Consider the following 22,217-nt stretch of genomic DNA (forward strand, 5'->3'; position numbering starts at 1 on the left):
TCATCATCGCGTGAAACTAACATCTTTTTCCATTATACAATTTTAGCAAAGGAATCTGGGATTATCCGCTGCGTAGAATCGGGGATCCTGGTCTGGCTTGGGCCTGGTGCGTGTACCAATGGCGGGATGTAGGACTGACGACATGACAATATCCTTAGGCTCCACTCTCCACACACTGTTTTACCAACGCTTGCTTTCTCATTAGTATGCCACTGCCGTTAGAGGAAGTTGAACCCTTGATTATGGTCTCAGCGACGTACTCATGTATAAAAGCAATCGTTGACACCTTCAAGTGCTCTTCATGATCATGGAGTCCCTTCTCAAAGTTCCACTTATTCTCTCGTCTGCTATTGCGCTGCACATATCGTTCACGACCAAAAATCTTCCTTCGAGTAAAGAGATCGTTCATCAAACTCTCAACGAGTGGATCTTCACCCTGCTCGTTAAATATGGGTTTCCGACCATAAAGGTGATTTTTGTCGCCTGCCCACGAACATTTTATAGAACTCCATCAGGCGTTTTATTGGGCTGTTTCTTTCGCAGAAATCGCTACTATTGCCTGTCATACAACAGACCCCACTTCTGTTTCCGTGATACGTGACACACCTATCACTTTCTTTTTCATCTTCGGCACTGCACTCGCTATTACAGGGGGTCTCACCCGCTGGTGGTGTTATCGCACCCTCGGTCGTTTTTTCACTTTCCAACTCAGTGTCCGCGAAGGGCAACACATTATAACGACCGGACCATATGCGGTCGTACGTCATCCATCCTATACAGCAGGTATGGTGCAGATCATCGGCATATTGATCCTGCACGGATCGACCAATTCATGGCTCAGACACTCAGGGGTTTTGGATATCCCTGGACTGAAATTAATCACGTTCGCATGGCTGGCTGAGATCACTCTTCTCATGATAAGCGCCGTGCTCAGGGTCAGCCAAGAGGATGAAATTCTGAAATCAACTTTCAGCAGCGAGTGGGAGAGGTGGGCGGAGGAAGTCAAGTATCGGCTGATACCTGGCATTTATTGAACCCAGGGCACATGGATCATACTATCGTTGTGCGATGGGAACTCTCTCCTGACAAAAGGAACAACAATCTTCCCTCGTCTATAAAGGTCTGTCTAAGGGAGACTAGCTCTCTACAGTTCAATGGCAGAATACCCTTGCATTTATTGTCTCTATAAATGACCTTTTCTCGACTTATGATAAATATTGACCTTGGTTCTTCGTAGGCTACGATGTGTTCTCCTTACGTACTTCATTCTATATGTACAACCATTCCTCCTCAAGCCTGTATGATTTTCCTTCTGCTTCTTGACAGAGCACCTCCCTTTGGTTCGGCCGAACACTGTGTTTCTTCTTCTTTCATAATCCGAGCCTGACCAATCACATGCAAACTCTGGCTACGTGCCGCCGTGCTATTGATTGTATCGAGCTTGGCTGCCAAGTCACAGAAGTTCTATATTTAGGTGTTATCCAGTCATTCAGGGTGGTTCACGCTGGAGGACCAGACGTTCTTGTAAATTGCAGATGGCTTTGATGCCGTAATCTGCACTTTTATAGCTGCTGTTCGTCATCTGTGTTCGTGCACATCCAACAAGATGGTGGTATCATAGACTACTATGAATCAAGGTTACGTATTCACATCCGAGTTATGTGCGAATGCCATGACGTCGAGGTCTGTGATACCATCTGATACATAATCAAGCTGAGAGAAATATTCTCGAGTACTTATGACCAGTCGGGGAACAAGGACACATTGCTGGATGGTGACGAAGAATATTGCAGTACTTCTATACCACCGGCTCCCGTTGCTATCACCCTGTGGTTCATCATGTTGTGGTCACTGATGAGTATCGGCAAGGAAAACGCTTACATTCGTAGATATAGTAGCAACCTGCATAACACTCAATATGAGATAGCTGAAAGCAATGGTAAGAATGTTTGAAAGGAAATAAAACGCATCTACTCACCACGAAAAATGCAGTACATGGTCCCTAAGGATGGCAAGACTATCGCTGTGACCATCACCAAATCCATAGTCTGAATGTGTTCTCTGCATCTCACGGACATACTCCACGAGGGCCCGTACGACAAGCAGGAGAAATAGAAGCTCGATGCATAGACTTGGAATACCGTCAAGAAAGGGTACCTTGGGGGGCATGGATGTAGTGCAGACTCCCGTCCTGGAAAGCACGTATTCTTCAGCTGGATATCAACGATTCATGAACGAATGATTGTCACAAGAATCAGCTGACTTGCATATTAGGCCACCTGTTATTCCTCGGAAAGCGCTAGCAGCCAGAAAACAGATAATAAGGAATATTCGCATCCGCATGGATCGGTGATACATGGCGAAAACACGGATTGACATGATCGCTACGGATGATTTTGAAACATCAATAATAGTCCGCGTTCATGTGATCACATCATGGAACGGAACGGACCATACATCGTGCACGCGAGGGCAACCATTCCCCATGACCATGATCTGACAGCAATGCCACCTAGCAGGGATTAAAGGGATTACTGCACGTATGTAGCTAATAGACTCACACCTAGAACTGACATGAGCAAATGGACTGCAGCAAGTTAGTAGCTGGTGGAACGTACTCCTGTGTTTGACTAGTCAGTCAAAAATGTTTCTCTGCGAGTAACTTAAGAGGCTTCACCGCATCGCTCAAAAAGATACCTGCCGCCCCTACTACAAATCGAAACATGAGTGGTTGGTGTGAAAGCAAAATTCCACAAACAGGTACATACATGTCTGAACTCTGAAACCGTCCTCAGTCAACAGATCCGTGTCCTCCATTTTAAAACTTACATTGCAATCACAAGACCCAAGTAACGTGCCTATACAATATCGTCAGCCCACATAGTGCGATGTTTTCAGAGAGCAATGTACGACGATATATAGGACTGTCGTTAGCCTCCAGCGTTGGCACTACCGTGGCGGAATGTTGGTATAAGTCAAACAAGTACATTGGTTTGGAATTCCTCACCCATATCAGTTCCACCTATTCGGAATGAAGGCGTCAAAAGGTGGAAGTAACAGTTTTCAAAAGATCGCACAACATACTTCACGAATGAGAACGAGGCCTGGTAGACCACATTTGAGTATGCTTGCACTAACTTATGATATAAAAGGTTAGATACCATAGTCGTAGAAGATGATTGTTGTCGAAGCCACTGTGCGGGAATGAACTCTACTAAGAACCTGAACAATCTGAAAGGACCAGAGGCTTACCACTCAATCTAAAGTGAAGGTCATCATATCCGATAATCGACCAAAAGTTGGACGTAAAGTTCATATCCCGTGTGTGGATCAGAACAAAAGAACGACGCTGAAGAAGTCGACCTTTTGTACTTTTTCCGGAGACGCCATGACTGTGCCATCATTGCTTCCTTATACGTTATAGCTGGTCCAATGATATCAGTTTCCATATCGGCTGTACCACATTGACCTGTACATGGAGACTCAATTTTGAAATCTAATTCATCGACTCTATGTCACTTAGGCCGGAGCTTGGCCTCCAGTCATAACAATTCAGTCAAAGAATCTCCAATACGTTACAATAGCAAAATGTCGTCAAGGCGCGTGTGTGGCATTAATTAATGGTTGCAGCAGGAAAAATCGTGATGGGTATCAATGCAATATCAGGGGGACGATGATATGCGTAAGGGTCACAGGGGAGATAATTTCGTGTCCAAAATTCTAATCTCCCTCACAACTAAACCTGGAGAGATATTCAGAAAGAGTAAGCGTGCGAAAAGGACAGCACATACCAAGCTAAGCTCAAGGGTCCATACTCTCCTTGCCCATAGCTTCACAGGCATAGGTGGCTCTCCTGGTGCAGCTAGATCGACCTCAAGGCCGTCCCACCAGCACTTGCGCTAGCATGGATACATGAACGACTGTCCCGTGTATATCTAAAGCAAACTTACCGCTGGTTTTCTCCAGAACAATAACAACTTCTGTGCTGTAGCCATTTGATTATAATCGATGGTGACCGGGCGCTCGTTGTTTTGTCCCAGAGGATGATGTACAATGCCCGTCTTGAGTAATACAAGAGCGATGGAAGAGATACAACACCGCGAAGGCTCCATAGCACGGAAACCCCATTCGTCGTCTCGATTGAATCCACTGAGGACACTGTCAGTTACACTATAGATAGCTATCAGCGACCTTACCTCATGCACAACATATCAATAAGGTGTTGTTCAGCAATATTGTTCTCTTTGTGGACGTTTCTTTGGAGCGCGGTAAAGATATTACGCTTGTCCATCACATTTTGTCCACACTTGTGCTTGATATCAAGAAGAGCTTGGTTGGCAGCGCCATGTTCATCAGTCAAAGCCTTTCCTTGTTTTGGCGGTATAGCAAAGTATTCTAGTTCTTCGCGAAGCACGATGATCGCCTGCTTGGTAAGGAGTGGATTCTGTGATACAGAAGGACCAAAATCTGAAGGTGACCCGTCAAGAAGATGTTGCTGCGCCGCGAACAAGCCAGGCGAAGTATTGGTCCCATAGAACGTGTCTGATGCGTTTCTGAAGAAATCAAGCACGTATGCAAAGCACTCTGGGTCAAACTGCGGCGCGTCAGCAAACGTGAACCACGTGAATTGTTCAGTAGCCACTTACATCGACGCCGTACACCTCGTCATCCTCTTCGTTGTCACCGCCATCTGAGAATGCTTGGCTCTGACGGCTCAAAACAAGCCCATTTGGAAAGAGACATAAGAGAACAGATTCGGGGAGATTCATTATAGTTTCTCTGTCAACCGAGAAACGTCTGCCCCGGAGGTCGAGGAGCAGCCTAGTAAGTAACTGAGGCTGGAGGCTGGTGTTTACGGGTGCATGCTGGGACACCTGCGTGATTGGTGAGGAGGATATCGATACTGCTGCCATGATGGTCAACAGTGATGATGAGGGAAATGTTGTGAAGGCTGCTCAGGGATTCTAAACATCAACTTTCCCCAGCGCCTCGAGGCTACCACGACCTGCTTCCCTTGTTTGTGCAAACCAAATACTTCCACGACATTAACCCTGGGCTATACTGTATTCAAAACTTGGCATTTTTTGCTACAAAAAGTCCTCTAGTATGTATAAGGAGTGGACGATGCATGTAATTAATCTGAACGATATCTCAGGCATCAAAATTGAAATATTACAGAAATATCGCGTTTGTGATACTGTTCAGATCAACTGCGCACGCTAAGGTAAAGTAAAGGAAAGACAGGAATAAAAGTCGTGAGGTATCACCATAAATATGACATGTATAAGTATTCCAAAGAGAGCAAACGAAGAGCATCCATAAATTCACTGGCCAGCCAAAAGTTCGGAACCTGATATCAAAGAATGTCACATGAAATCAAAAATAGAACGTGTCTTTAATATCCGCTTCCATATCCTCCAGGATGCGGAGGCGCTGCACCAGGTGGCAGATTAAATGCTGTTGACGAACGAGAGTATCGGTTTTGAGGCGCCTGTGATGTGGACCGACGGACTGATGGTCTCGCTACTCTACGAACACCCTCAGGCCCAGGAACAGGTCCATTGTCAGACAAGCTGACCCCACGGCCCCCTTGTGGATATTTGCTGGGTACAGGTGGCGGTGACATATCTTCCGGTTCGGCACTATAGCCACCATACTGATCGTCATACGTAGCCACATGTGGTTCGGAACGGAATGGGTTCTGGGTCTCTCCAGGGTATTGGCTAGATATGGTCTGATTGCGAAGAACACCCCCTGCCCGGGCAACGTGAGCATCGAACTGAGGGTACCGCGGCGTCGGAGATTCAGCATACGAGTCGACGTATTGATCTGACTGGGCAGAAACCAGTCGTTGATTAGAGGTGGAGCCGCCGTCTGAATAAACAACATCCTCGCTAGAGCGTGACATAGCGGCTGACGAGGTTGATGTTACAGAGGTGGGGTTCTTACTGACGGAAAGCGGTGCAGGAAGCGTAAGAAGGCCGTTACTGTCGTGTCTTGACCGAGTACCAGACACGTAAGGTACACTGGGTGTAGACTCTGTCGTTGACGAGTCAACACCACCATTATGGTTGACATCAGAGTTTGATGCCATCGAGTACCGATTGTTGCTGTAATGGGAGTCAACGATAAGAAACAGAGCACATCACCGATCACAAGACTTACAAAGTCGAATCACGAGATTGCACTCCACTCTTCCATCGCCTATCACGCTCGAACTCAGCCCAGCGCTTCATAACGATATGCGAAGAGTCGAATTCTCCCTCCTTATCACCATGGTTGGCACCCTTATCACCTGCAACTTGCCGCGTCTGACCCCATGAGAAGTCATCAAAGTGCCAGAACGCATAGGCAGGAAGAAGACCGTTCCATATGGGCAACGAAATCAAATAGACGATCATCCACCCGACATAAGCGACCTTGCGTGACGTTACGACAATGAGAAGACCGGGTAAACCCAGGACGATAGCAAGCAGCACGAGAGGAATGGTAGTGTTAGTACCGCCAGGAATGATAGAGATGATGATGAGGTAGAGAGTGAAACTAATAGCGGCAGGCAAGACGAGCGTTCCCACAAGCTCCATACCCACGACGAACTGCATCGAGAAACAGAATGTTCCGCAAAGATCGCGGACAAGAACGAGCTCAAACAGATTATGAATCGTCGAATTAATCCATCGACGACGTTGGGAGAGCAGAACGCGGAAGGTGTCAGGGACGATGGTCTTGCAGACTGCCTGGGGGCAGAACATGTTCTTGCGCCGCGGGAATGTCTTGAGCAGCAGGGTTGTGAGGTATCGATCTTCTCCGAGGAGTAACAGGTTTTTCTTGTGCAAAGTGTCGACAACGTTCTCTGAGTACCGTTCCACAATATCGGGGTTTGCCAGGACAGGAACCCAGTACCCAGTGTCACCCTTGGGAGCCTTGATCCGGTACATACTGAAGCAACCGGGCAGACAAGTAACACCACCAAACATGGCTTCGAACGCCTTAGTCATGTGGTGTGAGATGTAGTACTCGAAGACTGCGAGGTAAAAATTAGGGTTAGGTTCTTACAGACACCAACAGACAAATCATACCCTGCATCATCGTCACGAAATTATCCGCTTTATTCGCAATCTTTGTCTCTCCGCACAGACCCATGATCTCAACGTCCACAACCATGCATGACACCATGCGAGTCAACGAATCCGGGAACACCTTGGTATCCGCATCAACGCAAAGCACAAGCTCGTATCGATCTGGGCTGACACCCGTCACCCGCCACATGGAATTGAAAAACTCATATTCAAACGTCGTCATCCGCTCGTCAAACATGACCTTCTGTAAGAATCCCATGAGCACAATCTGCGAGTCACGCTTGCCTCTGTTTCCGGGCTTTGCATCGTTTGCCTCTAGCGGGTTGCCAACTTTGGCAACGACAACCATCGGAACGCGCTGCTGCTTTGAGACCTCGACCGAGGCATCATTGTAGTCATAGAAACCGGCATAGACCTTTGCCATGTTATGACGCTTGTGCCCATCAGCAATGGCAACATAGGAGTGTGGCTCGACTTCATCCGGTGGGATGGCAAAGTCTTTCATCATCGAAAGACAAATCTCTGGCGTCGTCATTGAGTTACCAGCACCTTTGACCATACCATCTGCAATGACCAGAATAAGCTTGTGGCTGTTAGGGTAATCTGTCGTTGCGAGAGAGTCGAGCGTTGTACGAAGACCTTCGACAGACTCTGAGTATGCCGTGACCAGGCAGATAGTGTGCGCGAGGGGAAAGTTGAACGGTTCGAAATCGGGGGGAGGCTGTGGCACAACATTCTGCAGAGGGAACGGACATGGTGTATCAAGGAACGCGGAGCGAGGAGAGATATTGCGGGATGATACATCACCAAACGACATAGTGCTTCTTGATTGACGGTATGGTGTATCAGGGGGACTGACTTTAGAAGAAGCCTTGGTGGAGTATGTGGTGTTCCGCTTATAGGGATCTCCCATTCCGTAATTTGTGGTAGGTCTAGGAGAGGCACCCTTGGGCATATTTTCCTGTGGTGTGAAGCGAGAGGTAGACGGGAAGAACCCTTTCTTCCCAAGCTTCCCATTCCGTAACCCGTTCTTGCTCACGTTGGGACGATACTCGCTTGGTGCAGGCCGGTAGATATCATTTGACCAGTCCTCAATTTGGGCGGAGCGCTGCATGCGTTGCTCGTATGTCTCCCGCGGGAAATTGCCAAGCTTCCATGAGAAAAACCATGCGAACATGACGGCCATGACAAAGCGAATAGCGACAACACCAATGATGAACACGAGAGACAGATAGAGGACGACCTCAGAGGCAACGCAACCGATTGAGTTGGTATCAATAAACCCGACCGTGATCACGTCCTCGAGGCACTTGCCGACCTGGTGCTGGTTTGATCGCATGAACATCATAGAAAGGTCTTTTCCATTGTACGTTCCGTCTGCATTCTTCATCTCATCGAAAAGAGCAGGGTACTGCACCTCAGTAGTGCTGAGCCACTGTAGGAGATCTAGGTCGAGGACGTTGCTAGAAAAATGGTGAAAACATGAAAATATGAACTACGTAGAAACTCACGACTCGAAAACGGCCAAATTGCGATTGGAAGCTGCGACATCATCCCACGTGTAGTAGACCTGCCCCTGAGGCTTCATCGCAGCTAACCCCTGCCTTGCTGTTGAAGATACATGACAGTTCGTCGAGTCTCCATATCCTGACACATTCTGTGCGTTTGACTGTGGATTGAACACATTACAGGGGAAGTACCAGTCCAACATTTGTCCACTGCCCGTGATACTGGAACCGTTCGCCTTCGTGATGATGCCCAAGCAATTATCATTGGTGATCTGGAACAAGAAACTTGCATCATTACTGGGGAGGTTCCATCCGCCAGTCAGAAGCGGGTTTGTTGATCCGTTGAACGGCCCCACGGCTGGATGCTTGAAGTTGGAAAAGTCGTAGTCATAGCCATGGATTATCACCGAATTGTTCTGAATCTGGCCCTGGTGGAATCGATTTGGAGGAATGCCGCAAACAGTTTCTGTGAAGCCGAATGTGATGAAACCGACAGCAGACATCTCTATCAAAATGATGCTGATAAGACCTATTTTCTCGCGCCATGCACGTTGCGCATCTGGCGTGCGGATGCCTGACAAAAAATAAGCAATCTTACAGGGAAGCCATACAAAAATGCCCACCGCATGCCCGGAAAATGAAGTGAGGAATCCAACAGGTAATGATGTAACAGTAAATAAACCAAGCATCCTTGGGCCCTGGTCCGATGGTATCGAGGCATTTGCGTGACTGGTGGTCAGGTGCTGTTAGTGGCGCGGCAGACTGAGTGGATGCTGGGCGCTTGCGTCGAAGGGTTGCGCCCCGTTTAAAGAGGGCAAGTCCTGACTCCTGCACGTCCTCTTCACGCCCAAGAAAAGATTTTCCCCTGCGGAGCATTGCTTTCTGCGGATAATTACCAGTAGCTAAAAATGATGAGTTAGACAACATGCTACCAGGGCAGAAATACGCACTTGATGGCTGAACGCCCACTCTACCAGTCCCCTCGTTCTGCATCTGTGCCGCATGAGTGCGGTAGTGCCACTGCCTGTGGCCAGGGTCGATCTTCTCCCTATCTGGTTTTACTAAACTCTTTTTCCGCCCCACTCGTGCAGGATCGACATGATCTGCTCCTGCAGAGCCGACAGTAGGTGAAAGTTGGTTTTCGTATGCAGAGGGTAGTGTACGTTGGCGTTGCTGATCCAGGGCACTCTGCCTATCACCACGCTCAGTGCTTTGGAAAGAGATATTTTGTGTCCTGCCCTCTTGAAACTGGTTGAAGGCTGGCCGCTGCTGCGAGTAGGCGCTCGCAGGTGATGGCGAAGATGAATGGCTATGCCCAGAATACTGCTGCTGTGGATAGACGGGAGGAGACTGCTGGGGCGATGGGTGATACTGCTGGTGGTAGGCAGACCTTGGAGGTCTTCGATCACGATAATCCATTGTTTTACAGTCAAGGAAGGTCTAGGATCACCCTGACGTAGTCACTGTCGTAGAGGTCGGCAGCGCTGCTTGTGATAGTGAGAGCAAAGAGCGGCGGATTCGGTTGAAGGGAATGGGAAGTGGCTGCTGCCCCGTGTAGTGGCGCAAGCGGCAAGGCAATTTGAAGGCCTCTCTATTCGTCGTTTTTTGCCACGAGCAGGTCAAAACAAACCAGGTGACTATTTTCGGACACACGTTTACATGAAAATCATCGTGTTTTGAATGTTCATTGCTCTCGCCATGTCGACACTCATTAGAAAACAAAGTAATATCAGTACAAAAAACAGCATATACTGCTCAAGCTGAGGTATGGTTGTTGGACTCTCCACAGTACTTGAACAATTTTAGCTTACTCCAAACTTCGTTTAGCCAGTCATCCGAGTCGTTGAACATGCTGTGCTCTCAGCAACACGAGGACAACGAGCATATGCCATACGGTAACAAAACGCAGCACTTATTTTTATCCACACATTCCCATCCGGCGGGCGCTAGCTGTTGTTACCCGGCGTACTCTGTAACCCGTGTGAGGAGGCATAATTCGGTAGAGGTACCATTGGTACTCGGACGTAATTTTGTCCGGCAGATCCGGACGTGGGCATAACTATTTCGACGCCGTCCTGCCCCGCCAATCATGCATATGATGCAGGTGTGTTTATATATTCTACATTAGACTCCCAGATCAAAGTCGCACTGCATACAGTGAGACTACACTTGACACTATCTGCCAAAACCAGCATTAGATCAACGAATCAGAGGCAACACGCCTGAGACGCAAGTTGCACAGTAGTAGTACGGACACAGAGGACAAGCACTGTGAATATGGTGAAAAGTTAATACATGGCCTACACGCAGGCGGACACTCATATGTCGATCATTGACGAGTATTCAAAGTGTTTGGAATTCAGTTTGAGCGACATAAGACGTTGTTTGAACATGATATGTACCCTAGGATTTGTCGCAGTGCCGCATCAATTTCACCTGGCCCCAATCACATAGGCTTGCTAGGGAGCTGAGTTAACAGGACACCATAACGCTTTTTAAGAGTAACACGGTGCCTCGAGAATTTATCATCGGGCGAGAAACGTGCTGTATGGACAAGGAGTATCAGTACGCCAAGGTATGCACGCTCTTGAGCCGGAAATTTTTGAACCAGGAGAAACGAACCTGGGTGTGCAGACTTGGTAATTCGGCCTGTATCTGTTGTTTTCTGAAACGGCGAGTCAGACGAGTGCCTCCCTTTCCATGACAGTGAAGATGCTCACATTCAAAGTGTATATTCTGTTCCCACTCTCGTCTAGCGTATACATAAGATGCATGGCTGCGAATGACTCGTGAACGCTGGCAAACGATGAGTGCAAAATCACAAAATAATCTCCAGTGTTCTCACGCTGCCAGTTTCTTGTTACATAATTATGGCTAAAAACCGGACTTGTCGCCTCTCGATAGCTCCTCGATGCCTATTTATTTGCCTCCTACAGTATCTCGATCATTGCGCATGCATTGTGACGTGCAGTGTGCACACAATAACCTGCGCCTATCCATCGATTGGAATAATTTGTGCACGGTACTAATACCCTCAACGTCAGAAGTTGAAGCAGCTGGAACTTGAGTGATGCCTGACCTGTTGGGTAGCTGCCGTTTCTAGCGCTTATCCTTTCGGTACGCCCGGTCGTTCATCATACGCGGCAGTTTCTTACCATCTAATTTGCAGTTCTCCGCCTCCCCTCTTGGCTGCTTGGTATGCGCCTCAAGAGAATTTCACCTTTAGTCAAGGAATTGCCCTTTGAAAACTCAAACATCCATTTGCATACACGGAGCGTTGTCTTGTAAACACAACGTTTTGTGAGATATCTTGTTCTCAAGTTTGTACGGTTGACTATGTATATCGGAGCCATTCTGGACACGAAGATTTGCGGTCTACCACTATGGACGAACAAAGATTCATTCAATTGTTTGTCGGCACGATTTTGCACAGCACGGTGCATCTGTATTTATCAGTGCTCCCATTCTCGCCCATCAACTCAACCATGGCTACCGAATATACATGGGATGCAGCGACGGGACAGCTATTGGGTGAGCCCTTGGAGGAGCATACTGATGCAGTTTTATCAGTCTTGTCCTCACAGAATGGTCCTTGTACCACGTCTGGTTCTTTGCGTGTAAAATGGCGCGTCTGTGGGATATAGTAACAGGATAGCCATCCGGTGAGCCCGTGAAGAGGCACACCGGGTGGGATGAATCAGTCTCGTTCTCACCGGATGTTACTCGCATCGAGTCTGGTTCGCTAGATGAGACTGTATGGTTACGGTGGAGCGCAGTGGAAGTGCAGCTATCCCCTGAGTCCAGAGAGCCAGGTTCCTCCATACTTTTGCTGCATCGAGGCCCACGCCTTCAACCCAATAAATATGCTAATCAATTCTTGTAGAGATCAGCTCGTTTCCTTCTCTTCCAGCCTAGAACACGCTCTGCCCAACCCCGCTGACTTGCTCGAACCCACTTTTCCTCGTGATTCTAATTAGACCCCTTCCTTGCTGTAGCCTGATGGATATCCTTGATTTGAGCTGCATGCACACGGAACGCGCTGGTCGAGTTGCCGAGATGCGTAAGTTCTTAGTCTTTAACAGCCGTACTCGCAGTTGCTAACGTCAATCCTGCTAAAAATTTATTGTTGTAATATCGAGTAGACCATTTGATTCTTTGATTCTCTGCCAATTTTATACCCGACACCGACCTGGATTCACGGTGGTCCGACTGAACGATGGGCTGAAAAGCAGACTGGTCCTATGATAGAAAGCTCATGACCAGACAATGTCCCACATAGGGTCTATGACCCCAAAGGACCAGCTCTGAAGCAAAAAAAAGCAGACTGGGCGAAGTGGTAAGGGCACGTACCGAAAACTACTTTCATCAGCGACGTCTTTGTGCCCTTGAAAGCGGAGTAGATGATGTTGGGTGTTGAGTAGATATCACAGGCGCTTCGGTGTTCCTGTTTTGCTCAAAGATGTCATCATGTTGTCAGTGCCGAGAAGATTAGTTTCAAATTCCAAGTTCTTGATCATGGTAGCCACAGTCTTTCGATTGGCCACAACCTCGCACGCACAGAGACACAAGTGCTGAACGACTTATTCTGACGTCTAAGATCTGACGAGATCATCTGCATTGAGGGAACTGGGCCAGCGTGCTGCACTGGTATCATGACAGATGGAGGATGCCTTTTTCATGTCTCTTTGCATATTCCGCCTGGCTGGCACGACAAGGCGCAGTTTTGGGTTGTCGTTGGCCTGAAGTCCTGATCGTTCCTGCAGGACATTCAAGTTGGGCGAGTCTGCAAGCAAGCTATGAACAAAATTAACTTTCCGGAATGTGTCACATTTTCCGTCATTTACGCTGACACCTGTCAATAGTCGCGACGAAATCAAGAGTACTGCGCAGTCCATGGCGGTGAGTTCAGCTCGGAGGTCACGGGTTAACAAGACTCAGAATATTTCATTTATGATGTATGTCTGTGGCCAGTGGACAGACGTGCTAATCCGCAGATCGAGGAGTAAAACCTACTTTAGCGGGTGTACAAAATCTACCATCATCACCCTGGGTTTCCCACACGCTTGCCAGAAAAGTCAGCACCCTATCCAAAAGCTATGTGGGTCCACGACTCCACGCCAAGTCCACGCGTGACACCAGTGGGCAGCCACGTGCAGTTGTTTATTTGATTTCTTTCACCGAACTCTTCATTTCATACCATGGTTAAAGCTGTTTTTACTGCCCCAGTGCCTGGTACTGTCGTGCATCCCATACATCAGTACTCTGATGAACAACAAACCCATATAAAGGCATTACGTGAGGTATGGCACTTGTTTTTCTTTCAACCGTTACCTGAGTCGTCGTAAAAAGTATGCAGATACCCTGCTTCTGGACCCATCAGACCCGTACTATAAATGGGAGCTGCGATGGTTGAACAAGCCAGATACCATGCCTCGGTACATGCGCGCGGCAAAATGGAAACTCCCTGATGCAAAGCGTAGAATAGAAGGAACGATCAAATGGAGGAGAGAGTTCCGACCAGAGTTAATCAGACCTGATGATGTATGTGCATATTCAATTCAAAGATAATATTAATGCATACACAGTTGCCAAAACGCAGGTGAAGATAGAAGCTGAGACAGGGAAGATGTATGTAACTCTTCCCCACTTCGTGTACAGAATTAATCAATGGAACACAGCCTCTTAAATGGGTTCGATAAAGATGGCAGACCCATCATTTATATGCGCCCTGGTCGTGAAAATACCGAAACCAGTCCTAGGCAGCTAAGACACCTCGTCTGGTGGCTGTAAGTCCTTAGTCCTCTCATTCAACGTCATCTCACAGGAGTGCAGAGAACGCGCAAAGGACATGATGCCCCCAGGACAAGAGTCGCTGGTTATCATCGTAGATTATAGATCCACAACGCTTCGCACCAACCCTTCCATATCCGTTGCCAGTAAAGTGCTAACGATCCTTCAGCAGCACTACGTAGAAACTCTCGGTCGTGCGATTGTCACCAACCTCCCAATGTTGCTTAACTTCTTCTACAAAGGCATTTCGCCGTTCTTGGATCCTGTCACCCGGGACAAGGTGCGCGTTATCTTGTATTTGTGTGGGAAATGTGACTTGACGGACTATAGATGAGGTTTAATCCTGATCTTCTTGACCTCATTCCCAAGTCTCAGCTGGACTCTGAATTCGGAGGCGACTTTGAGTTCGAATTCGATCACGAGACATACTGGAAACAAATCGTTGAGTAAGTTTCTAGGGAACTTTTATTCCTCTATCAATGATACGAGTTCTAACATCATCAGTTTCTGCGGCATCGCTGAAGACGGTACCCGCTTAGAAGGCTATTTTGACGGACCAAAGGATATTCATGGAAAACTGCTTTCAGAACATTCCGAGTAAGTCTCTGCCCACTAGATGATGCATTTTCTGAACGATGACAGCGCGGATATCGAACCTAGTACTGCATCACCCACTTCTAACTCCTCCACCACTGCGTCTGTCATATCTGCTGGAGAGACCAAGGCGCTCGCTTCACCCGATGCAACACCCGCTTCCCCCGAGTTAATCGAGGCGTTGTAGATCACTCAGGTATATTTTGATGATTGTACGCTATACAGCACTGTAATTCAACATAGAGGCGGCTGTATAACATGGTCTTCGAATCATTGGTACATATATTACAAGCAACCTCCCTGAATCACCGCGTAGCTCTCTGAGTGCCACAGCTCAGCGCTCACCGTTGCAATGCTCGGCCCCTGGTCCTCTTCGTCGGTGCAAGAATGTTCAACGTCCAGGGTAGTGATGCTCCGACATCATCCGGTCCAACTGACAGAACCATGTTCTAAACCTGCATTCTTATCGGCTTGTTGTGCTACCGTGGACGATACGGAGAGTCGCTGAGTGAATCCATCTTGCTGTGGCCATAATTACTTATCACGTGTTGTGATTGCATTGAAATCGTCTATATATAGTCACTTAAGAGAAATGTGCGCTGTAATACTGACCTGTACATGTTGACACAGAAGTCTTCGAACCCTACCTTAAATACTATCAGGCCCTGGCCTCGCCTTCGCAAACTTTTTCATCAACTCCTTATGAGTCCCAAGCAAAATTACGAACTTGAACAACTCAAATTAGCAAGATGACATAAGCCCCCGTGCTTATGCCACGAGTCGCGGACGCCTTCTGCCACATTCTGCCATCGCCCAAATTCCCCCGCCGCCGCACGGACGTCAGCCACAGGTTTAGCCACAGCACATATTGACGAGCGCAATCCAACTCCAATAAATTCTGAACAAAAAAATCAGGATCATCTTAAGTCTGAACGGGCTGATCTAGTGCAGCGCACCATCCGAGATGGTTCGACAAGCAAAACAGACAGTGCGTAGCGTTCGCGGATTGAATTGTGCTTATCAGCCACCTGAATCTATTGTGGCTGAAATATAGTCGGAACAAAAAAAAGAGTCTCAGAAGAGAAAGACGACTCAGAAGAAAAAGGTGACAGAGACTGGAATATGGCCATGCAAAATCGATGGTTGCAACAAGCAGTTTGCTCGGGAGGCCGATCTGAAACGGCACCAGCGAACTACCAAATTACACTCTGTCCCAGGATTGTGAGTGCTTATTCAAGCATGTATGATACGCGACGCGGTTCTGACGTATCTATACCCCTGTAGTGCATGTCCACAATGCGATGCTACGTTTACACGAGTACGTTATTCTTGGTCACATTCATTCATATAATGCAATTAATAATACATGAATCCTGCAGACTGATGCATTACGAAGGCATCAGAAGTCGAGGCATGGTCATATGTTGAGTGTCAGTTAATATATCTGATTGGAATCATACACAGACACAACGGCGTAATCATCGAACCCATGGAGGTGGAGAAGAAGAAAAGTAGCACCGAGCCCCGGGCATCAGGGTCTCAATCTCACAGCCGAAGTCCATCGCCGTCATCGAAAGGCGCAGAGAATCCAACCGATGGTTCTTCACCCCCTCTTGGTACCATTGGCGGTCCGCAAGGCCCACACAGTTATTATCGTCAGCACACTATGCCTGCAGGTGGTAGGTGTATTTGTTCTTGACCTACTTCACCCTCTCAATCGTGATAGCATACATACCACCACCCCTTGGAGTAGTCGTCGAAGGCCAATATCCTCCTAATGTTGGACTCCCGACATCATCGGCTCGATTACACCAGGCAACATGGCCCCAAAGCGCCTGGATTCCTGACGGGTCGCAACCGCCGCCCATTCCACCGATGGGCTATCCGCATCCTGCATACTATTCATACTATCGCGGAATGCCTCACCCACCACCACCCTCTGAACTCATGGCCCAACTACAAAACGGAGTCCAGCCGCATTCTCCCTCACCCTGTGACGACTCGTCGAGCACTAGTAGTCCTACGAGGACAAGTATGCACAGTGGCGGCGACCCCTCTGCGTCGGGAGCAGGAAACTTCCATGGGAATGAATCAAGATCTCCTGTCATCGATCCTTCACTAGATATCTCACCAGTGTCACCAACTACAAACCATAAAGTATCTTTTAAGGTCAATCAACCTGCTGCAGAAGTCACGACAGAAAGAGAGTCATCACGTGCACCGGATAGCATACACTCACCCAGCCATGTGGACCCTCGATCGGTACCACACCATTCTAGTTCAGCTTCTACCGGAGGTAGCATCGAACGAAACGACACGTCAAGAGAACTTACGTCCAGCCACGATATAGAATCACCTGAACTATTCTATTCTACCCAATCGCCACCCCACACTTTCGAGCGTCCACCTGAAATGGAACACATGCTCACAGAAGATGGAGAGCCTATGCTGAATCCAGGTTCGTTCTGTTCTTCTATGATTCGAATATTGATGCTCATATGTATCTACAAAGCCGAGCTGTTGACTCAGGTGGGTAACGCAATGACTGCTGCAGAACCTAATATGTATGATCTGATGCTGGACATACTGAACCAGGAATCCCTCGCATCCCCACCTCCATCGCTATAACAGTCATACTCTAGATTATTGATGTTATTCTTCGCTGTTCTTCACATGCATTACCTTACTGTACTCACACTCACGTATACATTGCTTGTCTTCCGTGCATAACATTGGAGCTTTTTGTAACACTTTAGTCTTAATTATCATCGAAATCATAGATTCGAAATATCAGTTGCTACATGCTTGTGGAAAGCGAGTGATGAAGAACATCGGTAGGGATACAACAAATTTCGCTGTTGAAAGCGTGATATATGTAGGGAATTCACGAAGTGTATATGGTAGTTTAACGTGTTTAAAGAACGGAGACCTTGGGCCACAAGTATTGGGGACCAACCTAATGGATTCCTAATTAGCGAATGCCTTGACACCAAAAAGCATCGACTTACAAGCTGGACACTCATGGCACCCATCTTGTGCCCGACCTCAACACACTCATCCAAGCTCTTACCAGCGACGTACGCGCCGAGGAAACCACCCGCGAACGCATCACCAGCACCATTGGTGTCGACGATCAGTTCTGCGCTAATGGGGCTGACTTTGAAGACCTTCGGGCTATCAGGTTCGGCGGATGATACCAAAATAGTAGACTCAGCGCCGTGCGTGAAAACCACGACACGCGGGCGAGACTTGTTCGATTTAGGGGAAACAGCAACAGCCTTGGCAATCGCAGCAAGGTCCTTGGTGTCTGGCAGATTGTTTGCGGTTGCGTATGCCTCAGCCTCGGTCTCGTTCCCGATGATGATGTCGCAGAAGGGGAGGACGGACTGCAGCTGGGCGCCGAAGAACTGCGGAATGAAAGGCGCCGAGAAGTTCATTGCAAACACCTTGGAAGCAGCGGATGCTTTTTGGCTGAGCTCGAGCACGACGGGTGTGCCGTGCGTTAGGAAAAAGCCTTCTACGTAGAAGACTTTTGCGGCGTCTACCAAAGGTGCTACGGCGGGGGAAGAGAGATGCGATTGCTCGAACATCTCAGCTGCACGGAGGGTCGTGACCAGGGAGCTAATATTACTGATTGAGTTTGGTGCTACAAAATTGACGATGTTGGCCTTACCGATGGTGCCCTGTGAGGACGACGGCACATGCGCCCGTCTTTTGGCCTGGTTTGACGAGGTAGACCTCCTTCAGGCCCTCACGCCTGTTTGCCTCGCGCAGTTGTTCTGCCAGGTCGTCATCTCCCACACAGCCAGTGTAAACCACTGAATTGGCAGGAAGAACATACTGTGGGAGTTGTCAGCATCTGAAACATGAGGCGTGATTAGAGCCTAAAAACTTACTGCTGCTCCTCGGGCGGCGTTTTGAGAAGCACCGCCAGCAACGTATGTGACCTTGTGTTTCACGATCTCCTCGTAGCTGTAGGCGTCGACGATGAATGTTTGATGTGGAGAACGGTTATCGGATACTCACATCGACATGTGCTTTTCCTCCGCAAGGATGGCATCGTTGGCCTTCAGATCATACTTCTTGAGCAGCTCTTCACCGTTAGTAACCTGCACGTCGAGGAGGGGGTTACCAATGCAAAAGAGTTGGTATGTCTGAGAGGCCATGGTGGTACGAGATCAAACGATGATGTGAACTTTGATGAGAACAAGAAGCCGATATCTAATCGACGTGTGATGGATACAGATAATTTTCCATGCCAACGTCAGCTGCTACACAGCACAAGATCTCGTTGACGTGATTGCTAATTAAAGCTATTCCAGCTACAAATATAACGTACTTCAAGTAGTGCAAATGTACAGTTTCAGGTCTCTAAAATTTATTTTATCACTACAAAGGACGTATTTACGTGATACAGGACTGTATGAAGCTTATGATACACTGATGGGATAGTGAGCTACAATGCCTGGAGAGACAGACTTTAAGTTATCCAAAAGCCACGTCTGAAGAATATAGTCATTTTCGTCCGGTTTGGCCAGGCCAGTATGATGGAGGGTGCTCAGGCAAGCTACCGCTATCTTCCAGTTAGATTGGTGTGACGGCGAGGGTTGTATGTGGCTGGCCTCGGTGGTCCCATGCCGAAGCTTCCGCTGGAAGACTGATTTTTTCTCCCCACATGCAATAGCACCCACTTTGAGCCATTCATCGAGCGGTCTGCCATTCTTTATCAACTTCCCTCCTTGGTACCTAAGACAGACCCAGACGAGGACCCACACTAACGACTCAGCATCATGCCGGTACAAGTGTGTGACTTTGCCTTCGAGGCCGTCTTCGTCGAGCAAATCGAGTGCCATGAATGGAACTGTTCCTGTCCGCTCCTTCCCGCTGGGTCCATCGCGTTTGATCGATGATAGGTCGTAGTCATTGAGGACCCCGATCCATTGACCGTTCAACATGTAGACCATGAGATTGTTGGGACTGATGTCGCGGTGATGGACATCGTGCTTCCAAAGTGTGTAATGGCCTGTCGGCTCAGTCAGGGACAATGAAGAGTGCAAGAAAAATCAGACGTACATAGAACAACTTGCCACCATGCGCTGAGAAAATCGTCTCCGCTCAGCGACGTGATTGGGATGAGTTTCCTGAACACGATTATATACAAAACGCGACTGCCCCCTTCAGCGTCAGCGTCTTGAATTCCTAGCGACTTCCTGATTCTTGTTGTGGATGTCTCGTCGAATTTGTGGAACCACACCATGTCCGGGATGTGGCCCTTCACCGTCGACTCCTTGCTCGCAATGTCATAGATGTTCTGGAGGATCTCGTCCTCGCTCTGACGTCGCTCTTCTGGCCAATAGAGCTTGGCGACCAGTTCCTTCGAATCATTGCCACAAACCTCCCTCTTCTGTATGTCCGAAAGATACTTGCTTCGCACAGAAAAAATGTTGGTTGCGCGGCCGCGCAGACCGAAGTGTGTTATGCGTGTGTCAGACTTCAAGTCCAATGTCAGGTCGACATCTCCGACGACGACGTCGCACGAAACGCCGGGAACGTGGGTGAAATTCGGATTATGGCCCCATTGCTCGTCCCTCATGCGCTGCATGGCAAGCAGTAGCACAAGGAACCGGGGAAGATCCTTGATGAAGTTGATGCCCGCGCATTGGATGGCATTTTCTCGATCAAAGTACCATATGTAAATGATATCATCTAGTACGGGCGATCAATTTAACGAGAGGTCTAAGATATTCAGTTGACTTACTGTTCACCACATATGATATAACGCACTGCAGCGCGATGTTGGCGGCGAATATCTCCGCGACATAGAGACCATTCTGGACGTTTGGATGAATCTTTTCAGGTTCCTCCTTGGGTTCCTTCTGGTCCGCGGGGATCTCATCGGTTTTCTTCTGACGCTTGGAACCAGGTTCGTTGGCGTCCAACTGATCAGATTTACGTTTGCTGTCTGATTTTACTTTCAGCCGCTCGGACGTACGCGTACCCTGCGCTGAATTGCGAAAGTCAGCAATGAAGTGCAGGTAGACGCTCTATATGGCTCACGTTCATTCGATGGCATGTTCGAGCTTCGAGTAGGAGCGGCGGCAGGAGCAGGAGCCGCAGCTCTTGGCTCAATGTTTTCCTTTGCATTCCAAAGGTTCAAATATCTGAGCCTTGGATTAGGAGGAGCGTATTCTGACACTTTGTAAGGCAATACTGGAGGATTTATAGTGGAGCTGCGTTTGAACTCCACGGTCGATCGAACATCGACCCATTTGAAGTTTCCGTGAGGCTTCTTTCGCCGCTTTGTTCGCGTAAAACTCTTCGGTATCTTGGTCTTCGTCGTCGTCGTCGTTACCCGTACTAGCCTGGCCCTTGCTCTTGCTCTTGCCCTTACCTTTAGCCTTACTCTTAGTCTCTCTACCCTTCGCCGCACCCTTCACTGCTTTCCGAGAGACGAGAACGACGTCGGGCTTGCGCGTAGACTCTGCGCCTTGGTGCCTTTGCTTTATATCCTTGTCATTATAATGGAATAAGATGTCGGTGTCGTCGTTGTGCGGGGAAGCCGGTAGTCCGGAGACTTCCAAGTTCCTCAGTTTGAGGAGTGCAGCATTGGCCGCACGCACGAAGGACGGGTACGAACTAGGCTCTGTGGCGCAATTGGCACTACGAGAAGGCGATCAGCTTCTTTCATATAGTATGAACTCTCTACCTACAATTCGGTCAAGTTATCCGTGATTTCCGGAGTGTTGTTGCAGATGTCCAGGACGGCTTCAAGAGAATCTTGAAACAATTTCGACTTCTCACTGTCAGGACGCTTGTCGAAGCCACAGAGGAGCCCCTGCAGCATGTCGTCGGCTTCGCATTTTGTGTAATTCTCGATGTCCCGAGTGATCCATGGGCGGATATCCCTGACCCTGCGTGCGTGCATGGCAAAGTTCGATATATAAGTGAACGAGCAAAAAGAATGATTGACGTACCTGAGGCCTAGAGTACTGATGTGTTCGCTGACAGCGGCAGAGCCGACTGCAAGTGGGGTGGACTTGATCTCGGAGGCAGAATTAATGCCGTGAGGAGGCGTCTTTGGCGCAGTGGAGCCAGCAGCACTACCGTTGACCATGATGTCAATGAACTTAACGAGTTACTGGTAGAAGATAGAAAATGAGGTCGTTGAGGGCAAGAAAATGCAGTTCGCGTTTCGCTTTTAAACCAGAACGACGCTATTGTTCAACTGACATGAAATCAAGACGAC

General features: G+C 48.3%; 9 protein-coding genes across 9 annotated transcripts; 3 read left to right on the forward strand and 6 right to left on the reverse strand.

Moving 5' to 3' along the window:
• Nucleotides 1-307: 307 nt before the first annotated feature.
• EDB93DRAFT_1082412 (uncharacterized protein) lies at nt 308-1,034 on the forward strand (the record flags this gene model as incomplete). Its single annotated transcript, XM_041445683.1, has 2 exons — nt 308-469; nt 516-1,034. 2 exons carry the CDS (start codon nt 308-310, stop codon nt 1,032-1,034), a joined length of 681 nt encoding a protein of 226 aa, XP_041309437.1.
• Nucleotides 1,035-1,519: 485 nt separating this feature from the next.
• Nucleotides 1,520-2,500, reverse strand: EDB93DRAFT_225392 (uncharacterized protein). The gene is made up of 4 exons (XM_041455784.1): nt 2,268-2,500; nt 1,982-2,213; nt 1,882-1,927; nt 1,520-1,827 (listed from the first exon to the last, which is right to left on the reverse strand). The coding sequence occupies exons 1-4, from the start codon at nt 2,377-2,379 to the stop codon at nt 1,639-1,641; spliced, it is 579 nt and encodes a 192-aa protein (XP_041309438.1). The 5' UTR covers nt 2,380-2,500; the 3' UTR covers nt 1,520-1,638.
• Nucleotides 2,501-3,420: 920 nt separating this feature from the next.
• EDB93DRAFT_1320361 (uncharacterized protein) lies at nt 3,421-4,996 on the reverse strand. Its single transcript, XM_041454910.1, has 5 exons — nt 4,647-4,996; nt 4,197-4,594; nt 3,951-4,149; nt 3,792-3,899; nt 3,421-3,742 (listed from the first exon to the last, which is right to left on the reverse strand). Exons 1-5 carry the CDS (start codon nt 4,911-4,913, stop codon nt 3,737-3,739), a joined length of 978 nt encoding a protein of 325 aa, XP_041309439.1. The 5' UTR covers nt 4,914-4,996; the 3' UTR covers nt 3,421-3,736.
• A 56-nt stretch (nt 4,997-5,052) lies between these two features.
• On the reverse strand, nt 5,053-10,195 carry EDB93DRAFT_1327380 (glycosyltransferase family 2 protein). The gene is made up of 6 exons (XM_041455085.1): nt 9,538-10,195; nt 9,211-9,489; nt 8,591-9,161; nt 7,080-8,542; nt 6,166-7,024; nt 5,053-6,110 (listed from the first exon to the last, which is right to left on the reverse strand). The coding sequence occupies exons 1-6, from the start codon at nt 10,004-10,006 to the stop codon at nt 5,396-5,398; spliced, it is 4,356 nt and encodes a 1,451-aa protein (XP_041309440.1). The 5' UTR covers nt 10,007-10,195; the 3' UTR covers nt 5,053-5,395.
• Nucleotides 10,196-11,033: 838 nt separating this feature from the next.
• EDB93DRAFT_1082404 (H/ACA ribonucleoprotein complex, subunit Nop10) lies at nt 11,034-11,361 on the reverse strand (the record flags this gene model as incomplete). Its single annotated transcript, XM_041445681.1, has 3 exons — nt 11,034-11,131; nt 11,210-11,252; nt 11,308-11,361. The coding sequence occupies 3 exons, from the start codon at nt 11,359-11,361 to the stop codon at nt 11,034-11,036; spliced, it is 195 nt and encodes a 64-aa protein (XP_041309441.1).
• A 2,366-nt stretch (nt 11,362-13,727) lies between these two features.
• Nucleotides 13,728-15,658, forward strand: EDB93DRAFT_1135611 (CRAL TRIO domain-containing protein). The gene is made up of 8 exons (XM_041449122.1): nt 13,728-13,887; nt 13,937-14,128; nt 14,187-14,215; nt 14,266-14,373; nt 14,420-14,657; nt 14,708-14,823; nt 14,882-14,974; nt 15,020-15,658. Exons 1-8 carry the CDS (start codon nt 13,786-13,788, stop codon nt 15,156-15,158), a joined length of 1,017 nt encoding a protein of 338 aa, XP_041309442.1. The 5' UTR covers nt 13,728-13,785; the 3' UTR covers nt 15,159-15,658.
• Nucleotides 15,659-15,661: 3 nt separating this feature from the next.
• Nucleotides 15,662-17,728, forward strand: EDB93DRAFT_1135619 (uncharacterized protein). Its single transcript, XM_041449123.1, has 8 exons — nt 15,662-15,959; nt 16,026-16,192; nt 16,256-16,289; nt 16,351-16,382; nt 16,436-16,650; nt 16,698-17,429; nt 17,484-17,500; nt 17,567-17,728. Exons 1-8 carry the CDS (start codon nt 15,936-15,938, stop codon nt 17,597-17,599), a joined length of 1,254 nt encoding a protein of 417 aa, XP_041309443.1. The 5' UTR covers nt 15,662-15,935; the 3' UTR covers nt 17,600-17,728.
• EDB93DRAFT_1336374 (Ribokinase-like protein) lies at nt 17,711-19,256 on the reverse strand. Its single transcript, XM_041455331.1, has 5 exons — nt 18,998-19,256; nt 18,868-18,943; nt 18,645-18,811; nt 17,980-18,592; nt 17,711-17,927 (listed from the first exon to the last, which is right to left on the reverse strand). Exons 1-5 carry the CDS (start codon nt 19,135-19,137, stop codon nt 17,886-17,888), a joined length of 1,038 nt encoding a protein of 345 aa, XP_041309444.1. The 5' UTR covers nt 19,138-19,256; the 3' UTR covers nt 17,711-17,885.
• Nucleotides 19,257-19,361: 105 nt separating this feature from the next.
• EDB93DRAFT_1135630 (uncharacterized protein) lies at nt 19,362-22,042 on the reverse strand. The gene is made up of 7 exons (XM_041449124.1): nt 21,946-22,042; nt 21,682-21,882; nt 21,237-21,631; nt 21,029-21,181; nt 20,730-20,975; nt 20,045-20,677; nt 19,362-19,994 (listed from the first exon to the last, which is right to left on the reverse strand). The coding sequence occupies exons 2-7, from the start codon at nt 21,813-21,815 to the stop codon at nt 19,402-19,404; spliced, it is 2,154 nt and encodes a 717-aa protein (XP_041309445.1). The 5' UTR covers nt 21,816-21,882; nt 21,946-22,042; the 3' UTR covers nt 19,362-19,401.
• Between the last annotated feature and the right edge of the window lie 175 nt (nt 22,043-22,217).

This window comes from Suillus bovinus (genome assembly GCF_016758785.1).
Source record: "Suillus bovinus strain UH-Sbo-P2 chromosome Unknown EDB93scaffold_16, whole genome shotgun sequence".
Taxonomy (NCBI): domain Eukaryota; kingdom Fungi; phylum Basidiomycota; class Agaricomycetes; order Boletales; family Suillaceae; genus Suillus; species Suillus bovinus.

Coding starts and splice junctions, on each gene's coding strand:
- EDB93DRAFT_1135611 (XM_041449122.1), top strand. CDS start 13,786: ATGGTTAAAGCTGTTTTTACTGCCCCAGTGCCTGGTACTGTCGTGCAT. Junction 13,888..13,936: donor ATATAAAGGCATTACGTGAG/GTATGGCACTTG, acceptor CGTCGTAAAAAG/TATGCAGATACCCTGCTTCT. Junction 14,658..14,707: donor ATCCTGTCACCCGGGACAAG/GTGCGCGTTATC, acceptor GACGGACTATAG/ATGAGGTTTAATCCTGATCT.
- EDB93DRAFT_1320361 (XM_041454910.1), bottom strand. CDS start 4,913: ATGGCAGCAGTATCGATATCCTCCTCACCAATCACGCAGGTGTCCCAG. Junction 4,595..4,646: donor ACGAGGTGTACGGCGTCGAT/GTAAGTGGCTAC, acceptor GACGCGCCGCAG/TTTGACCCAGAGTGCTTTGC. Junction 4,150..4,196: donor ATTGATATGTTGTGCATGAG/GTAAGGTCGCTG, acceptor CAGTGTCCTCAG/TGGATTCAATCGAGACGACG.
- EDB93DRAFT_1327380 (XM_041455085.1), bottom strand. CDS start 10,006: ATGGATTATCGTGATCGAAGACCTCCAAGGTCTGCCTACCACCAGCAG. Junction 7,025..7,079: donor TTTCGTGACGATGATGCAGG/GTATGATTTGTC, acceptor TTTACCTCGCAG/TCTTCGAGTACTACATCTCA. Junction 6,111..6,165: donor CAATCTCGTGATTCGACTTT/GTAAGTCTTGTG, acceptor CTCCCATTACAG/CAACAATCGGTACTCGATGG.
- EDB93DRAFT_225392 (XM_041455784.1), bottom strand. CDS start 2,379: ATGTCAATCCGTGTTTTCGCCATGTATCACCGATCCATGCGGATGCGA. Junction 2,214..2,267: donor AATAACAGGTGGCCTAATAT/GCAAGTCAGCTG, acceptor GTTGATATCCAG/CTGAAGAATACGTGCTTTCC. Junction 1,828..1,881: donor TTGCTACTATATCTACGAAT/GTAAGCGTTTTC, acceptor GATGAACCACAG/GGTGATAGCAACGGGAGCCG.
- EDB93DRAFT_1135630 (XM_041449124.1), bottom strand. CDS start 21,815: ATGCTGCAGGGGCTCCTCTGTGGCTTCGACAAGCGTCCTGACAGTGAG. Junction 21,632..21,681: donor ACGGATAACTTGACCGAATT/GTAGGTAGAGAG, acceptor GCCTTCTCGTAG/TGCCAATTGCGCCACAGAGC. Junction 20,678..20,729: donor TATATCATATGTGGTGAACA/GTAAGTCAACTG, acceptor CGCCCGTACTAG/ATGATATCATTTACATATGG.
- EDB93DRAFT_1336374 (XM_041455331.1), bottom strand. CDS start 19,137: ATGGCCTCTCAGACATACCAACTCTTTTGCATTGGTAACCCCCTCCTC. Junction 18,812..18,867: donor ACGCCGCCCGAGGAGCAGCA/GTAAGTTTTTAG, acceptor CAACTCCCACAG/TATGTTCTTCCTGCCAATTC. Junction 18,593..18,644: donor GTCCTCACAGGGCACCATCG/GTAAGGCCAACA, acceptor CAGTAATATTAG/CTCCCTGGTCACGACCCTCC.
- EDB93DRAFT_1135619 (XM_041449123.1), top strand. CDS start 15,936: ATGGTTCGACAAGCAAAACAGACA. Junction 16,193..16,255: donor TTACACTCTGTCCCAGGATT/GTGAGTGCTTAT, acceptor ATACCCCTGTAG/TGCATGTCCACAATGCGATG. Junction 16,383..16,435: donor CGAAGGCATCAGAAGTCGAG/GCATGGTCATAT, acceptor AATCATACACAG/ACACAACGGCGTAATCATCG.